The sequence below is a fragment of the Falco naumanni genome, chromosome 12 (genome assembly GCF_017639655.2).
Source record: "Falco naumanni isolate bFalNau1 chromosome 12, bFalNau1.pat, whole genome shotgun sequence".
In the NCBI taxonomy this organism is placed as follows: domain Eukaryota; kingdom Metazoa; phylum Chordata; class Aves; order Falconiformes; family Falconidae; genus Falco; species Falco naumanni.
In genome coordinates, this window is record NC_054065.1 from 7,478,560 (window position 1) to 7,495,555 (window position 16,996).

General features: G+C 40.4%; 1 protein-coding gene across 1 annotated transcript in view; it reads left to right on the forward strand.

Annotated features, from left to right (window-relative positions):
- Positions 1-1,232: 1,232 nt before the first annotated feature.
- SPTLC3 (serine palmitoyltransferase long chain base subunit 3) overlaps positions 1,233-16,996 on the forward strand; it is a 59,807-nt gene continuing 44,043 nt past the window's right edge. Inside the window, exon 1 of the mRNA XM_040612226.1 lies at positions 1,233-1,382. Within this exon, the coding sequence (XP_040468160.1) occupies positions 1,272-1,382 (111 nt within the window). The 5' untranslated portion in view covers positions 1,233-1,271. The remainder of the gene's footprint in view (positions 1,383-16,996) is intronic.

A 16,996-nucleotide genomic window follows, 5' to 3' on the forward strand; every position in this document is an offset into this window, starting at 1 on the left:
CATTTAACATCTCCTGCATTCCACATATTCAAATTCTAGGCTGCTTTTTCTGTATCACTTGCATTTCCTTGCCAGGATGACACAGATTTTTTTTCAATTAAAACAGTCCGAGTATCTTTTTTCTCCCTGCCTTTCATCCTTACAGTTTTCCAAAATGGATATTATAATTCAGTTTTCCTTTAATCTGTCTCCACATTAATTTTAATTTTTTTGGGAGGAAGAGATTCTATGAAATGCTGCCAGAGATACTTATACTTTTATGTTTTGCCACTGAAATCTGAAACATGAGAATTTGGTTCAGGAAAGACAATATATATGAGTACTTCCACAGTCAAAAAACTCTTGTCTTAAAGGCAAGGTTGTATGTTAGTCCTGCCTAATACTTTCACATGTGACTAAAACCTGTTTTGTTTTAAAACTGAATTAATCAACTTTATAAAAATCTGTTTCTCACTAATTCTAATAGCATGCCATTTATCCTATTACTGGCTAAACTGAGTTTAAAGGGACAGTTCACACTAGTAAACACCTGTGCACACACCTGCAGGATAGGGACAAATATATTATTTCTACCTCTAGATAAAATTTCATTCTAATACTAAAATGCTTTCCACTTCCTGGTTAATATCATGTCTGTCATGTCCGTTACCTATATAAGAAAATATTTCTTAAAAAAAAAGAAGAAAAAAAAAAAGTTCTGTTCTACTCGGCAAAATACTACTTTTTTCAACCAGTATACTCTTAGCAAGATGAACCATGTAATTTAAAAGATTACTCTGTTTAAATTTTCAAAACATTTTATTATTCTACTCTAAATGGAGTAACGTAGCTCTATGTTGAGTGTAATAAGGAGAAAAAAAAATGTGATGTTCCTCACTGGGAGATGTTTAAGAGGTAATATGTCTTTAAGTGTCCCCGCCTCTGAATCCACCCACTTCTTGATAGCTGCAGCAGCCTTGTTGACTCATAGAAGCTGCTTTCATACAATAGCCGGCAACGAGCAGTATTTTTCAGAGATCTTAATAGCACACCTCCTGCTATGTATTTCACGTTCTAGCTTGCTGGGGCTGAAGGTGTATGAAAGAAAAAGTTTTAAGTTTCTAAGATATTGCAAAAGATAGTTCCTCCTCTCATCCTGGAAAATCCTGACAGACCAGTTGGATACCTTTCAGGCCTTAACCAAGAACTTTATCTGCTCGTCCCACTGTCTTTTTTACAGTTGAAAGACCCAAGACGCCCTTAAGAACTGAGAATCTGACTAATTTAAACAGATGGCTAATCCCAGTGCAGTCTGCAATGGACATCTACATCATCATCAGAAACAGAATAACCTCTTAAAAAGTGGAATCTATAAGAAAAATGGAATTACAAAAGGAATGAAGGTAAGGTGTAATAGTTTACCCTAATTGCCTCAATATTGGAAACAAATAGGTAGTTGCAACATTACTTATTAAGCTAGTTTTATGGCGGTCTTAGTCTCCATTGAATAGGTTGTATGGATTAGGCTTGTGTGTCAGATTTTGTGGTCTTAGGACCTGTCGCTGCTTTTTCTCTATCATCCTGAACTGTTGTGAGAGTTGTGAATGTCGGTCCTGTGGACTAACTGGCTTCTAGTTCATATCAAACACAACAAACACATGCACACTGAAATGTAATTGTTTCCTTCTAAAGATTAACTGATGGTGAAGTCAACTTTGTGATGTATTAATCACTAGTGGAAAGCTGTTTTATCAACTTAAAGCATGTGTGGAGTGGTTTTTAAAGTGTGATTTATTGCTGTACAAGTATAGCCCAAAAAACATTTAGGCAGGGAAGCTGTCTTTTCTTGACGTTTACATTACTGCAAGGTTGGTTTAACTGATGCCTGCACTTTACTGATGTCTACTCTCCAGCCTTGTAATTCTGAAAATACAAGTCAGTTTACTTACTATTTTCTCAAGCTGTTCTCTTTGAAACCAGCACTTCTCATTTATGTGAATGTTTTGTGGAACAGTTGGCAAGTAGCATCCTAAAGAATGAACCACAAAACCGAAGGTACGCTTTTGCCAAAAAAAGCCCAAATCTTAAACGTGGTCTGTCTGCGATACCTGTCCTGACTGGGAACACACTATCTGTCTTGAAGTGTCCTAATTCTAGATGTTGATGTGATCACTAGTAACAATCTTGTAGTGACTAGAAAAAGGCTGGCTTTACAGCACAGTGTGATGGTGAGAGGGGGGTGGAGAAAGTTGCTTTTGGAGCCTGAGCACTCACCTGACCATCCTTGTTAAAAGCTTTAGATGGAGAGAGCTCCACTGTTTTACAAATAAACTGCTATCTTATATCTTTCTCTAAATGGAGCTCTTACACACCTAACACTCTAATGAAGGCACGCCCAGTGTCATGCTTGATGATTGTCTGGCTTTAGGTGTCTCCCTTGGTATGGTGTTTCCCAATCATTGGCTTGTGTAGGATGAGGAAAGCAAAAAAGCTTGTGCAATGATTGAAAAGGCCTTTCCTGGTATTTGCTTCCAGGAACCTAATCTAGCATCCTTTTACGTATCACATATGTCTTCTCACCATTTTATATATTAGCTATTTGCCACAATGATGTCTGAAATCTTTGCTTTCAGCTTGAGTGGCAAATTTCAAGGGCTAAACCTTGCCATTCAGTTATTGTTAAGCTGCTGCAAATGAGCAGTTTTGAAAGCAGTAGACTCCCAGGAGGGGATTAATTAGGTTTTCTTCCTTAATAGGAAAGACATGGCTAGAAACATAAAGTAGAATACTGCTGAGGGGTGAGCAAAGAGGAAATAAATATTAACCTGAAAAGGGTGAGAAAGAAATGAAGGAAATGTTAGTAGATATACCTGCTAGATTAGTAAAGTCTTACAAGCACTGTATGGCTGGAGAGGGAGTTTTACCCTGCCATGTGATGTGTGAAAGAGGCACTGAACCACTGGTAAATATCATCCATGGCTGAGGAAGTAAAGCCTTAGAAAGTTCATGAAGCTTATCAAAGGCAGATTTGGTAAATCTGGGTCTAGTACTGTGTTCCGAATTACATACCAGTTCCCCTGGCTTCCTGTTTCAAACACAGATTGGAAAAGAAGGGAACAATAACAGACTAGAGTCCTGTATGAACCAGGAATCTCATCCCTGGTAGGAATCTTCCCAATCCTGTCTGGTCTGTTTCCCCGCCTCAGCTGCCTCACCCTGTTCAGTACTTACGCTTTATCCTATTTTACACGAACAGATACTGTTCCTTCCTACCTGCTCTGTTTACACGGCTTACTGCTTGTAGGTGTGCAAACTCCCACAGTCTTCCAGTGTGTTTATATTTGCAACACCTCACTGATGTGTGCTTCTCACTTTATAGCAGGGATGTGAGGAGCAGGGAATATGGCAGCTGGGTGCTCAAGGAAGCTTGTGCAGAAACGATACCCATGTTTGTCACGATTCTAGTAATCTTCCTCCCTTCCTCCTCTTCTGCACATTCTCCATGTTGCCCTGGTTTCCCCTAACACTCTGACACACACACAAGGACACTGGGACATGGACACACATGCATGTATTTCACTGCCTATTTAGTAATTCGCCATTAAAGACCTTAAGTAGGAGGGGAAATATAGTGCTTGAATATTCAGGGGATGTGCCTGATGAGGCTGGTTCTAGCACCTGAGACTTGTGGCAGTTCTGAAACTCTTGGGGTTAGTTACAACTGTGTTACTTTGCAAGGAGGGAGATGTGTTCTGATTTGAGAAAGGCAACTGGTGGTGCAGAGGTTACAGGGAGGGCATGGCACAGTGAAGGCTTCTAAGCCAGGAATATGTAGCAATAGTTGCACACAACTGACTGGAACATCAGGCTTTGCAGAAATCTGCTTTATAAACTTTTTTCTTGAGAGCCCACAGGAAGCACTAGCTTCAGGAAATGCTGGCTTTGGAAACAGTGCTTTTGAAAACACGGGCTCAGGAATAATGTGTTTTGCATTTTAATGATGTAAGAACATTTTGTGTGTCTGTATGTGCATGGCAGAAATAGAGAAGTGATTCTGATATAGCAAAAAATCCAGGTTTCTGAAGAAAGGATTTTCTTTAATGGGTTGGATGATCAAATGTGGGGGAGTAGTGAGGTCTTCTTTACTTCTAGCAATCTGTGGTATACCAAGGACAGGAAAAGGGATAGTTAAGTGATAAAGAAGCAGTGAAGCATCCTACCAGAAAAGAAGCTGTTGCTTTGGGGAAAAAGTTATATTACTTTTGAGTGGGACTACATGTTTGAATAGCTTCTGTGATTATTTTAAGTCTGACTTAACTCTAGCTGATAGCACAGACTCCCATGTAATAATGAACACCAGGCCTAACCATGTCTCTACAACCATGCTGCATCCTTGCATTCATTGGAAGTTGGGCCAAAGTAAGACCTAAGCTTTGGAAGGTGTGTTGTGGGCCATGTCTTCCACTTCGTTAGTGCTTATAACACAGGCACATGCTGGGTGTTCCTCCTGAACCTGTAGTCTGGACTTGCCTTTATCCAAAGCACAATTCATGAGCTAACCTATTTATTTATGTGACAATAGTAGCCAGGAGAAGTTTTTTTTCCTAGTGATGGTTACTTTTGCTGTTATACTGCTGTTGATTGTGTGTTAATTGTAGGGTACGTTTAAGTTTTAAAACAATAAATATGTCTCTCCAGCGGAAATATGTTTTTCCTACAGTACACATGTAACAGTTTTATTTCTTAGATCATTTCTTTGAGTGCGTTAGTGAGCCTGCAAGGCAGTATAAAGCTACCTGCAATTTCTTTCTTTCTTTTTTTTTTTTTTTTTTTTTCTATCCTGCACTAAGAATGGCAGTAGCTTGGAAGAAACTTGCAGTGAACAAGACTTCAGCCTTTTCCAGGGCTTTCAAGCTCCTTTCAGAAAGCAAAAAAGAGCCCAGAATGAGATCAAACCCAGTAACACCTGCCCCTCTTATTTGACAGCCCAAAAATATGATAGCCTCCAGCATTTGGGGTCTCTACATTCAGAAGCTGATTATATTTACCCTTTGTCCTGGGACATCTGAACCTTATCCTAACTGTTCTACTGCACTATTTATTCAATACTCCAGCAGTCAGTTTCAGTCCCTTCCATGCTTTTGGCTCCCCTGCTTTTCTTCCTCTCCGTTCTGCACTACAATGTCACTTACTCCTCAGTGAAGATCTTAACGAAAACATTGACTGTTTAAAAAGAGTCATGAAAGGAGTTTGCCATGCAACTGTTCTTGTAGGAATCTTCTGTGTTGTAAACGCCCCCTGGAATTTCTTTGTGCTCTGTCCTCTCACATACATATATATATACACATAGCACTTCTTCATGTGCTTTTACAGTAGTTTGCATCCAAAATGTCCTATTTATACTAACTCAATATAAATGTTAATGAGTCCTGTGGGGAAATATAGTAAGCTAATTCCTACAATTAGAGTTGTGTGATAAGGTTTATTGATAAGAGAAGAGCAAGGAGTGACTGTTAACGCTGATCAGACTACTACCTTTCCAAATGCTTGCAGCCTCAGCTGTGCAACCATAATGATTTATCAACGTAATAGGGTCTTTTTTTCTGAATTATCTTCCTTTTTTGATGTTGCTTTGGGTAAAAACAAACTGAAAGGAGGTTTTGTTGGCCCAGCCTTTTTCACCTGCAGCACTAAGCCTTTTGGACCTGTTCTATTGTGCACATACTAGTGGAAGGTGCAATCCCCCTAAGCCCTCTGGGTTTCATAGCTGTAGTGACAAAAGGAAGATACTGAGAATTGGTTTCCAGTCAGAGTTCTTTACCAATTACTGCACCTGTTGTTTCAGTTGTACCACAAACATGACCTCCTCATCCTCGGTTCCTGCCTTCTCTTCTCCTTGGTTTCGAGCCCCAGAAATTCGTTGCTTTGCACCAGCAGTCTCAGCTAATAATCACAGGTCTTAGATCCACACCCTTGTTTCTGTCATCTACCCTGCTATGTGATGAGCTCAATGCATTGGAAGCAGGAAATGTTGAAGACTTCTTTCTGCAAACAGAGATGTGACCAGTGTGTAGGCACATGTTAACAGACAATGACTCTCTAGCAATTCTTTAAGTGTGTTGCACGAGACTTTACATGCAAGGTTAGAGATTTTTCACATAGCACAAAAAGTTTCCAGCAAGGCTGGAGTCACTACCCTGTTAACACCTGGAAATCCTTGAATTCATATAATTAAATTTTGGGAGTTTAAGCCCTGACAAAAATGGCATGTATTAATTTGGTTTGGTTTGAAAAACCTAGCATGTCAGGTCCTCTTAGGACAAGAACAGCTCCTTCCTGTACATGTGAAAACAAGTAGATGTATCAGGAGACTGGCTTAGCTAACCAGATAACCCACGATTGAACTCTAGTGCAAAAAAAGCAGTATACAGAGGTAGAAGCAGGAATGGGCTAAGAAAGAGGAGTTTTGAAACATTGCAGGGGCATGTATGGATGGTATTAGGAAAGCCAAAGCTCATTTGCAATAGACATTTGAAAGGGACATCAAGAGAAGCAAAAAGAGCTTTTACTGCTGCATTAGCAGTAAACTAATAAACATGGAAAATGCGGCCCATTGCTGAAGGGAATAGGTGACTTAGTGACTGCAGACATGGGTAAAGCTGAGTATTCCATACTTTCTTTGCCTCCGTTTTCACCAACAGTATCTTTCAAGCCTCTGTGTCATCAGGCTGCCAGTAGGGGAAGAGGACTGAGTCGTGGAGCTCTTGAGAAATCTCAGCCCATACAAATGCATGGGACGACAAGGGAGGCACCCAAGTGTGCTGGCTGATGTCACAGTGACATCACACACTATCATCTTTGAAAGGTCATGGATATTCAAAGAAGATCCCTGATAACTTAAGATAGGCAAACGTTCCGCCTGTTTTTAAAAGACAGATCATTTCTAGCAAAGGTTGTTTCTAGGGGCACAGAGAGGAAAGTGATTTGGAATAGCAAACAGGGATGTACCAAAGATAAACGATGTTTGACTGACTGATTGTCTTCTATGATGAAGTGGCTAGATTTGTGAAGGAGAGGAGAGTGATCGATGTCATCTACCTCAGCTTTAGCCATACTATCCTCATATGCTACTTGGGACATTACGGTCTCTCTCAATGGGTAGACTACTATATGGGCTAATAACTGGCTAGATCATTGGGCTCAAAAGGTAGTGGTTAATGGTTCATACTTTTCCTGGAGGCTGGAGAGGTTTCATGCATGGGGGGAGCAGAAAAGGAAGATGCAGATAACAGCACTGGGACATGTTGCTCTGGAGTCTCCATCATGCAGGCTTTCAGGACAAAACCCCAAGCACCCTGCTGGGAATTTGGTGTTGACTTGCCTTTGAATGTGAGGATGAACTAGAGGCCAGCTGAGGGTCCATCCGGTCATTGTGTAAACTCAGACATTGAAGTGAGTCTGTGACCCTTTAGTGTAAGGAGGCAGCATTTCTCTGGCAAGAGTCCGCTGCAGTGATCTAAAAATGGACAGAATTGATGCAGAACTGCAGAAGGGCTTCTGTGGGCAAGTACCTGGCAAGCAGCTTATTCTTGCTCAACAGAAGTAACCAGTAAAAGAAAGCCAATGAAGTGACTAGTTCCATTGTCTGTCTACTTATGTCCCTACAGCACGAGGATTAACTACCTTTGTAAGATGTAAGTGGAAGTCTAGCTTTCAGAAACAAATAAGGTAATATGTATTTTCTGCCTGCTCTGTCAGCGAAGGACATAGCTGGCTGTGTTCCATTGCAGAAGCAAGTTCATTAATATAATGGGCAGAATGGTAAGATAATGGCTGTTTAGGGACTGTCTGGGTCTCCGTGTGAGCTAGTGCAGGCAGAATGCAGTTACAACCACAAAACCATGGATGAGGGGCAGAGAGTAATTTTATTTTCATTACCTCACTGGGGCATCCCCAAAGCAGCACCCGGGCAAAGGCGCACACAAGTGGGGACACAGGCACCATGGGGCTTGGTCCATGTTAGATGGTCACCAGACCTGCTGTTTTCACTGGTATTTCAGGGATTCGTGCAGGCGTAGTTTGCCACTGTGCTTTGATCTTTCCCACAGCAGGGCAGGAATCTCAAGCATGTTTGATAGGATGCCTCTAAGTCTATCGCAGGCCTGTGTTATTGAAGCACAGATGTTCTACTTGTCCAACACACAAAGCTAAACAACAATTAGTAAGATATAGGTGTTTTTCTACACCTCAGCTGCAGGTCACTTGAGGATGTTTATAATCCTCCTTATCAAACTTCTGTTACTTTCCCACATTCCACCCCGTCACTCAACGGACCACTTCTGCTGATGCTGGCAAAGTTGGAGGTGTTCGTTTGTTCCTCTGGGGTACAAGGCAGAGTAATTTAGAGGCAAGTAATAAATACATGTAGAAAAAGGAAGGAACATATCTGTACAATAATGCTTTGAATCAGGTGTTCCACTTGTCCTGTCAGGGAATTAACCCACCCAGCCAGCCAGGCACCACCAGTAGATTGTTTCATTTGATGCATTAAGTCCTGGAGATGTTGAATGTCATCCTCTACACTGACTGATTCATCAGTTGTGTTGAAACAACATGTGCCTTTAAAATTGGGGCAGTGATGTCAAAGAAGGAGATAGTTCACCACCAACCAATTTTGTAATGTTTCTTGGTGTACAGCCATTACCTACTCAGAAAAAATAACAACAAGGAACATCAATATGAAAAGCACTTAGCATAGCATAATTCTGTAATACAGCTGCTGGGATTGGCATGCCAATGAAACACATTGTCAAAAGATCTGCAGCTGTAAATCCTCTCAATACTAAAGGTGGATGACTTAGTTACAGTAGAGGCCAACCACAACCATTTACATGTTGATCTCACAGAAATGCTTCCAGAGCATGTGCCTGTAGTGTAAGACTACAAAGCATGATGAGCCAATCTGTGATAAGGGAGGAAAACAGGAATGTCATCTTCTTCCAATAATACGTATTTCAGCTCAGTAATACTCCTTCAGCTAATATCACTCTGGATTTGATAACCTGATGTGGGGTAATTGCCCACACATATTGAAGAGCTATGGCTTGCACTTTTTTAGATTAAACTTCAATTTGATGTAGGGTTTGTGACACCAGTAACACCGTTCCAGTGCTATCCCCTCTAGATATATAGGCATAGGTATGCATTGAAGATACGTGAAATCCCTCCCGAGCATCTGATATTGATAGAGGATGTAAAATAAAAGAAACTGGGGTACAGAACATACAGCATTCTCAGGGCTTATTATATGAATCTTCACATCTAGACTAATAGGTCATGGTCCCACCATGTAATCTGTTGGTGTAAATAATTCCATTTCCCCTTTAGTTAATATTTTGGGAGAGAGACCATCTGGAAGAATTTCAGCCCTCACCATGTTTTGTAAGGGAAGTGTTGTAATATGATCATAGGGTGTTTGATTATTCCAGCTATTTAACAAAAAACCTGTTTCAGTAAGACATGAACTCGTGTTATAAAGTTTTAGTACTGGTTAACTTTTTAAATTGTTCCTTCAACATCCCATTCATGCTTTTAATCAAGCCATTAGGTTGGATATGGCAGTCAGTGTGGAATATCTAACCTATTACTAGCCCGTGAGCGCAATCTTCAACATTATGTCCAATAAAATGTGTTCCTTGGTCACTGTACTTGGTGAGGAGGTCTGTACTGATGAATGAGTTGTTCTAATGCTTCAATAGTGTTATGTTAATTAGCATATTTTGTGATGTTAGCAATAAACAGTCCTGACAGTATATTCAAAGCAGTGAATATATATTGCCACCCCCTCAACAGGGGCCCGGGGACGATGTAATCAACATGCCAGGTATTCAAGGCCCACTGACACTGTTTTATCTTTTCCCATGGCCTATGCAATGCCCTTAAATAAAGCTGTGTACAAATAATACAATTAGGTGCACATGCTTTGTAAATATATAATGACTATCAAAAAGAAAACATTAGCAAGATCTATCACCACCTTCCAGGGCTGTAATTTTTTGCTGATTTTTTTTTTTTTTTCTATAAGAGTAACTATGTCTGGAACCATAACTGCAAGTGGGGGAGTAACTATGTCTGGAACCATAACTGCAAGTGGGGGAGTAACTTTATTCAACATATAATCTATAGTTGTTCTCCATGTGCCATCTGGTCTTTGAACAGGCCAAATAGGATTATTAAAAGCAGTCATGGTTTCCTTAATGATTCCCATTTGCTGAAGTGCCTGAATGGTTTGAGTAATTTCCTTCCCCCTCACCTCCTGGACTACGGTATTGTTTTACAGTTATCACCTTGGCAGGCAGAGGCAGCACAACAGGATCCCACTTTGGGAATCCACACAAAATGGTTATAGATGGAATAGCAAATCCCACTTGTGAAGTCTGAAGCAGAAGCAACCATTTAAAGTTTCTACTGCTTCTCCTGCCAACATATAAATACCCAAGATATATTCTTTAATTGGGACAATTAACACTGTCACAGTAAATGGAGTGGCATTTCCTATTGTTAAGATAACCTTAGTGTTCAGAGGGCAGATGTCAGATTTTCCCCCAATCCACAGATCTGTAATGTGGATTCTTAATATTACTGTGCAATACAGTAACCTCAGCTTCAGTACCCACCAGAGGTAAAACATATTAAATCCCCCCAGACCACTACTTTAGAGTTAAAGGAACACAGGGACGTAGATCCCCCTCACAGTAAGAGGCTACAGTGGTAGCAATTTTGGGGGACCTGCCAAACCTTCATTTCTGCTGTTTTGGTATTTGCCAGGTAGTACCTTGTCTAGCCTACACCCCAGGTAGGTGGGGGTGGACGGTGGGTGCAGAGTTGGCAGTGGGGCCAGGGTCAGCTGGCATTTTTGCGTAGGTGCTAACTTTGGCCATTTCAGTTGTCTGGGAGGTGATCACTGCCCTGTTATCTATTTCAGGCCATGCTTCCAGAAGAACCCATGTAGCTAGAGAAGGAGCCACAGGGGTCCAGCGCTCAGTACTGGGCCATCTCGGAATACAGGGGGTCACTGTTGTGGCCTCCCCAGTCCCCAGCTTTTTTGCCAGCTATGTCATGGCTGTTCCTGGATCCTGCCAGACATGTGAGCTGATACAAGAACAACCAAAAAACCATGGATGAGAGGCAGAGAGTAATTTTATTTTCATTACCTCACTGGGGCATCCGGGCAAAGGCGCACACAAGTGGGGACACAGGCACCATGGGGCTTGGTCCATGTTAGATGATCACCAGACCTGCTGTTTTCACTGGTATTTCAGGGATTCGTGCAGGCGTAGTTTGCCACTGTGCTTTGATCTTTCCCACAGCAGGGCAGGAATCTCAAGCATGTTTGATAGGATGCCTCTAAGTCTATCACAGGCCTGTGTTATTGAAGCACAGATGTTCTACTTGTCCAATACACAAAGCTAAACAACAATTAGTAAGATATAGGTGTTTTTCTACACCTCAGCTGCAGGTCACTTGAGGATGTTTATAATTCTCTTTACCAAACGTCCGTTATTTTCCCACAGTCTCCGTAAAACGTGACTTTTTGCCAGAATAATGGTTAACATCATGCTGCCTCTCACAGTCTGCTGTTTGCAAATGTGCAGTGGCAATTCAAATACTGTTTTACAGGCTACTAGACAACCATAAAGATCCCTTAATTTATCACAATATGCAGGTCTGTTTCTGCTGCCAACAGATGTATGAACTCTCTCATGGATTATTATTTTTAATTTCTTTTTAAAGAACATTAACTCTTGTTACGGCTAGGACTGTGGGATTAACCAGGAAAACAGGAAATTAAATTTCCCTACAACAACCAGTGGCTCAGCCAGAGAACTTCTGCCCTTCCTGGCAGCTAATTTTTCCACAGAAAACACTTTCAGAAAGCAACCAAGCCAGAGGTTTTGTGAGACTATGGTCTGAGAGAGTTGTCATTATGGGATGGATGCTGAATTGGGAAGAAAAGTGCCATTTAGAAGAAGAGCAGGCAGCAGGAACCAGCAGTATTGTGAGCCAAACTGAGGAGGATCTGGAGCATTTCATGGTTTAGGGTGTATTGATTCAGTCAGATAGCTAGAGCCTTCGATGAGATACCTTTGGTATAAAACTGTGAGGTGAAGACCTGAATTTCCAGGGCAGATACCATCTATGCACACCCATGTCTTCAGCACAAAGTAACATTTATCCTGTTGTGGCCAAGTGACTTTCTCCATCCTGGAGTATTCTGAATTTCTCTGAGAACCTCCAGTGTAGGTGTAACACAGCAAAGCCTTGTCTGTTCTTCTGATCATCTCAGTCTTTTTGGAAATTATTCAGCTGTATCCTTTCCTGTGCTCTGTCATTTCCCTCTCTTCCGAAAAATGTGGTTTTCCTACTCAACCTACCAAGAAGTGAGGATTTATTCACTTAGCGACAGGAATATGGAGTGTCATATTTGTGTCAAGGAGCTGAGACTCGTAACCATTTCAGCTGACATCATGCTGCACTCTGCTTCCTCCATGAACTTCCATTTGAGTTTCTTCTTCCCTGATGCTGTTGATGATTCATATGGTCTGAAGGGCTGCCATACATCCCTCTCTGTGACTCACTTGCAGCTATCTGAGACTTCAGCTTGGCTAATCTTCTTGAGCTTCTTGAGGCTGTTCTTCAGGAGAGTGCCTCAGCCTGTCCTTGTACTTCAGGTTCCTGTCCATTCCTTGTGTCTCCACAAAACTTTGTGTTCGTATTCTGAAAGGACCATTTCTTCCACTGTGCCCCCCAGGTTGCACTTCTTGAAGGTAAAGGTAGCTGCTATCAGGCATTTGTGCACACTGTTGTAGAGGACATCTGTAAATATCACTCAAGCCACTGCCTGAAGAGGGCAGGTTACGGATGTTTCCACCCAGTCCTAGCAGCCGTGGGTCAGTGACTGTAGTGATTTATATGGGAAGCTTGGAGGCCAGGGAATATAACTTGAGAAATCAATTTAAAATCACCTGTGCTTGTCACATCATACCTCATTGTCAGCTGAAAGAATCCCAGCCCTGTGATCTGATCAAATATATCTCCTATTCAGGTCATCTGCTGATCAGCCTCAAAGTTTCAGGTATTACACAGATACCAACACCAAACAATGAAACAATTCAAAGCAAATCGACCTTTGTTGAAGGTAATTCATGGTCTAAGAAAGCATTTGAAAAATCAATATATTTTCCCATCTTTTTGAGATCATAGTCATGTAAGTTCATGAGTTTGAGCTTTTGAACTTCCAGCAAATCTTGATATCAGGCATGCTCAAAGGCAACATTTTGCTTTGTCTTGGGCACAAAAATGTGTGTCTGCATGTCTCTTGCAGTCCTGTTTTCTTTATGTAAGGCATTGCTTTCCTGTACAATTTTTTCCTTGCATCATTGTTACATAAACAGCTTTTTTGTTTGCATATGTGGGCGGTAAGATTGTTTGGGAGGTTCTAGCAGGTACCAGGGTGTGTTAATCCTGAAGGCAGAAATCTTCTTCATTTTTTGTGGTTTTGTTTTGATCACAAAGGAAACAAACCCTGTTCAAACTGTTTTGATGCACTCTCCACCCCTTTTCTTCTAATCACAATCGTTCTTTACCCATAGGCCATCATCTTCTGTTTCTTTTCACTTGCTTTAGGTTATAAGAGAACCAATAGTGAGATTTTTATAAGCCTTTAAGTATAGGATTGGTGTATCCATGGGTGAATATATAAGGGGTGTTACAAAGTAGATTCTGCTGTGTGTGTGTATTCTAGTTTCATCCCAGGTTGAGAAATACAAAAGTGCTTTATCGAATAATCTAGGAAGAAACCCAAGTGGGTTGAACTTGTCTATGGAATTTTTGGCTTTCAATACATTTCTTAACAGTGTGTGTTCAAGTTGAACTCAGAACCTTTGTTTCCAAAATCTAATTCTTACCCATAACTAAGCAGCAACAAATATAGATTCCAAGACAAAAATGAGTGTTTGCCAAAATCTACACCTTTTAAAGAAAAACGGTAGTATTTTTGGTTCTCATTCTGTGACAAGTATGCTGTTGAATATGCTAATTGCTTGTTCATAAAACCTACACATTTTCAAGGGATAGAAAGCTTGTTAATTTTGTATTCCATCTTTATTTTCAGATGTATATTATTAGAATTGGTATATTGACATGCAGTTGTGTGAAATGTTGGATATGCTATGTGCTTGCAAAAAAATTGAGTAATTTTGTGTCCTGAGACAGATGTACTTGGGGAACTGTAGAATAGCTTTAATAAAATCCAGTTTCATCTTTGCTTAAACCTTTTGTCACAGGAAAGGTTTAATTTATTGCATCCCTGAAAAGGAATTAATTGGCCCCTTCGCACCTCTTGCTCATCAGTGAAAGGTAAAGAAATCAAAAAGGTGACTTGTTAACCAGAGATATATAGGATCAAGAAGGGCTGCAAGGAAACTGCTTTTTTTGTATGTCTGTTGTAAGGATGGATAGCTGAGCAAGCTGGCCCCAAAATCCTGGCCCTTGGGCACTGGTGCTCAGTATAGAAGCCTAGCAGAGGACTTGTTACAGCAGCAGTTCTCAGCCTAATGTGATGTCTACAAGAGCCTTCCATCTTCCTCCATGTACAATGTCTTCCCAAGTACACAGGTTCACCTGTCCATTTCCAACAAGCTTTTCTCTGCAATTCATTAATGTCTTGGTTTTTCCTCAGTTTCTGTTGTAATGAGAAATCTCTTGCCCTTATTGTCTTACTACATAAAGGAAGTCCTGTCATCACCTCTTTGATTTGGTAAAGAAATCACTGTGGCTTTTGCGTTAGAGATCCACCTCTGGAGGTTATGCAAGAGTGAAAGTCAACAGACTCTCTGCTAATAATGAACAAGACAGCATTACCAAGCATAACAGATCAGAAATGGAGCTCTGTCTGCTTCCATCTTACCCCTAACCCAAAGTATCAATTAATTGATGCTTTTGAAAATGTTAATATGAACTTCTTTATGCTTTCAGCATGGCATAATAAAATCAAGCAAATCAGAAGATAAGAATCAGATTTTTCCATCAATAGATGGAAAATATTTTAAAACTAGCAGAGATCAGGTACTATTAGTAGTTTTTTATACCTGTGATTCAGTGGAGGAATCTGGAGAACTTTAGAAAACTTGTCTCATATGTGGGCTGAGAATTACATGGGTTCATATAAGTGAAGCGAAGCATATCTTTATTCAATTTTGTCAGTATTATTATCAGAGACTTAGGCTTTTTTGACTGTTTAAGTATGTACTTGATGAGAAACAAAGCATTGTAATCCTGTGATTTTGTTATAAAGATGTTAACATTTACAGGAAATAAAAATTAATTCAATGACAAGTTATGCAGATTCCTAAAACATCAGGTAGGCATGCTTATTTTTATTCCCTGCTGAAAATTTTACAGGTGTCAAAAATGTGTGTAGTTCGGGGAGTGTTGTATGAGGGGAAAACAAAAACCACTTACATAGTTTGTTCTTTCAGCATAGTAGCATTCTGCAATCTTGGTTGGTTTTGGCCTCATTTCCTATAACAACAAGACTTATTTAGTGATACTTTCTGTCAGATCCTTAACAGCTTGTGAGCTAGTGAGCCATTTTCAGTCAGACTTGACAAAGGCATATCATCCACTCTTTCCTTAAAGTAAGCAGCTGGGAACAGGAAACAGGTCCTGCACATTCACTGTTGAAAGAGAAGCTGCAGTGTGTGTTCCTGCAGTGTGCAGGAACCCATTCCTCCAGTACGCTGGAGAATCTGCAGTAGAAAGGTTTGATCTGCATTCCAAATAAGAAGGAAGTTTTTGTCAGTGTGTTGCTTTATTTGACACCAAAGGCAGTCAACATGAAACACATGTAGAAGCCCATAATTTATTATTCCCAGAGTTCACAGTACTCTGTTTACTTCTGCTCTAACTCATTTCTGCACGGTGCATATCCTGCAATTGCATTTCTCTGGAATTTATTTAGTCTGTAAACTTCCTGAGATAAAGATTTTATTTTCTGTCCTCCTCTTGTAAAATACTTGGTACACGTAGGAGAGGTATCTATCTATTAAGTGTACCTTTATTCACAGGGTTTTTCATCAATGTCTTCCCACTTTGTCAAATATCAGTGATTTTTTTTATCAGTATTGTGTAAAGCAGTTGACCTGTCTCTTGCTCTAGTTGCAGATAGTAAGTCAAGATAGAAAAGTGTATCTTGGTCTCATTTCTCATGGGACATTTCTACCAGTCTATCTACAGATTAAGCCTGAATTCAAGTTAATTGTTATACTTGTGGGTTTGCAGTAATTCAATTCTAATTCAGTCATGCATCAGTTCTTCATCTTTAGACGACACTGGTTCAAAGGTGAGCAGATTCAAACTCATTGTTGTCATCTGGCTGGTGTTTACCTGTTCCACAAAGGCTGCATGATTTCAGTTCACCTACTTTTGATCAAGTATCTCACCTACTCAGCAATGGTATTCCAGTGGGAGCTGTATTTTGGAGCACCAGCATAAAGACAGAAATGGAACGGATGCAAACCTCTCAATGACAGGTAGTTTCTGTAAGCTTGGGCTGAACATTAGTGGGTAGGCATTTTAGAGAGCTTTCACTACTTCTTCCTTGAGATTTAGGTGATCACAATTAGAATATTTTGTTTTTCAGGGCTATACCCATAGAATAACTTGAATAGTGTGGAAAGCCTGTTAAAGAGCTTATAACCACATATCCAAGGGAAGCTTCTGCTTTAAACATGTAGTCTAAAATACTGGCAGAGGACGATTTGAGGGGGGGTTATTTTTCTTCTTATTTTGAGTAATGTTTTGCTGGGAAAGCTAATCAAAATATCTCCACACCCTTACGCTTCTTAGTAAGTAAGCACTGTGCTTCACAGACAAGAATTTGTTTACAGATTTCACTGTTTGCTGCTTATTCTTATCTTCTTTTCTTCCAACCCCTGGCATGTTCCTGGCTTATGGC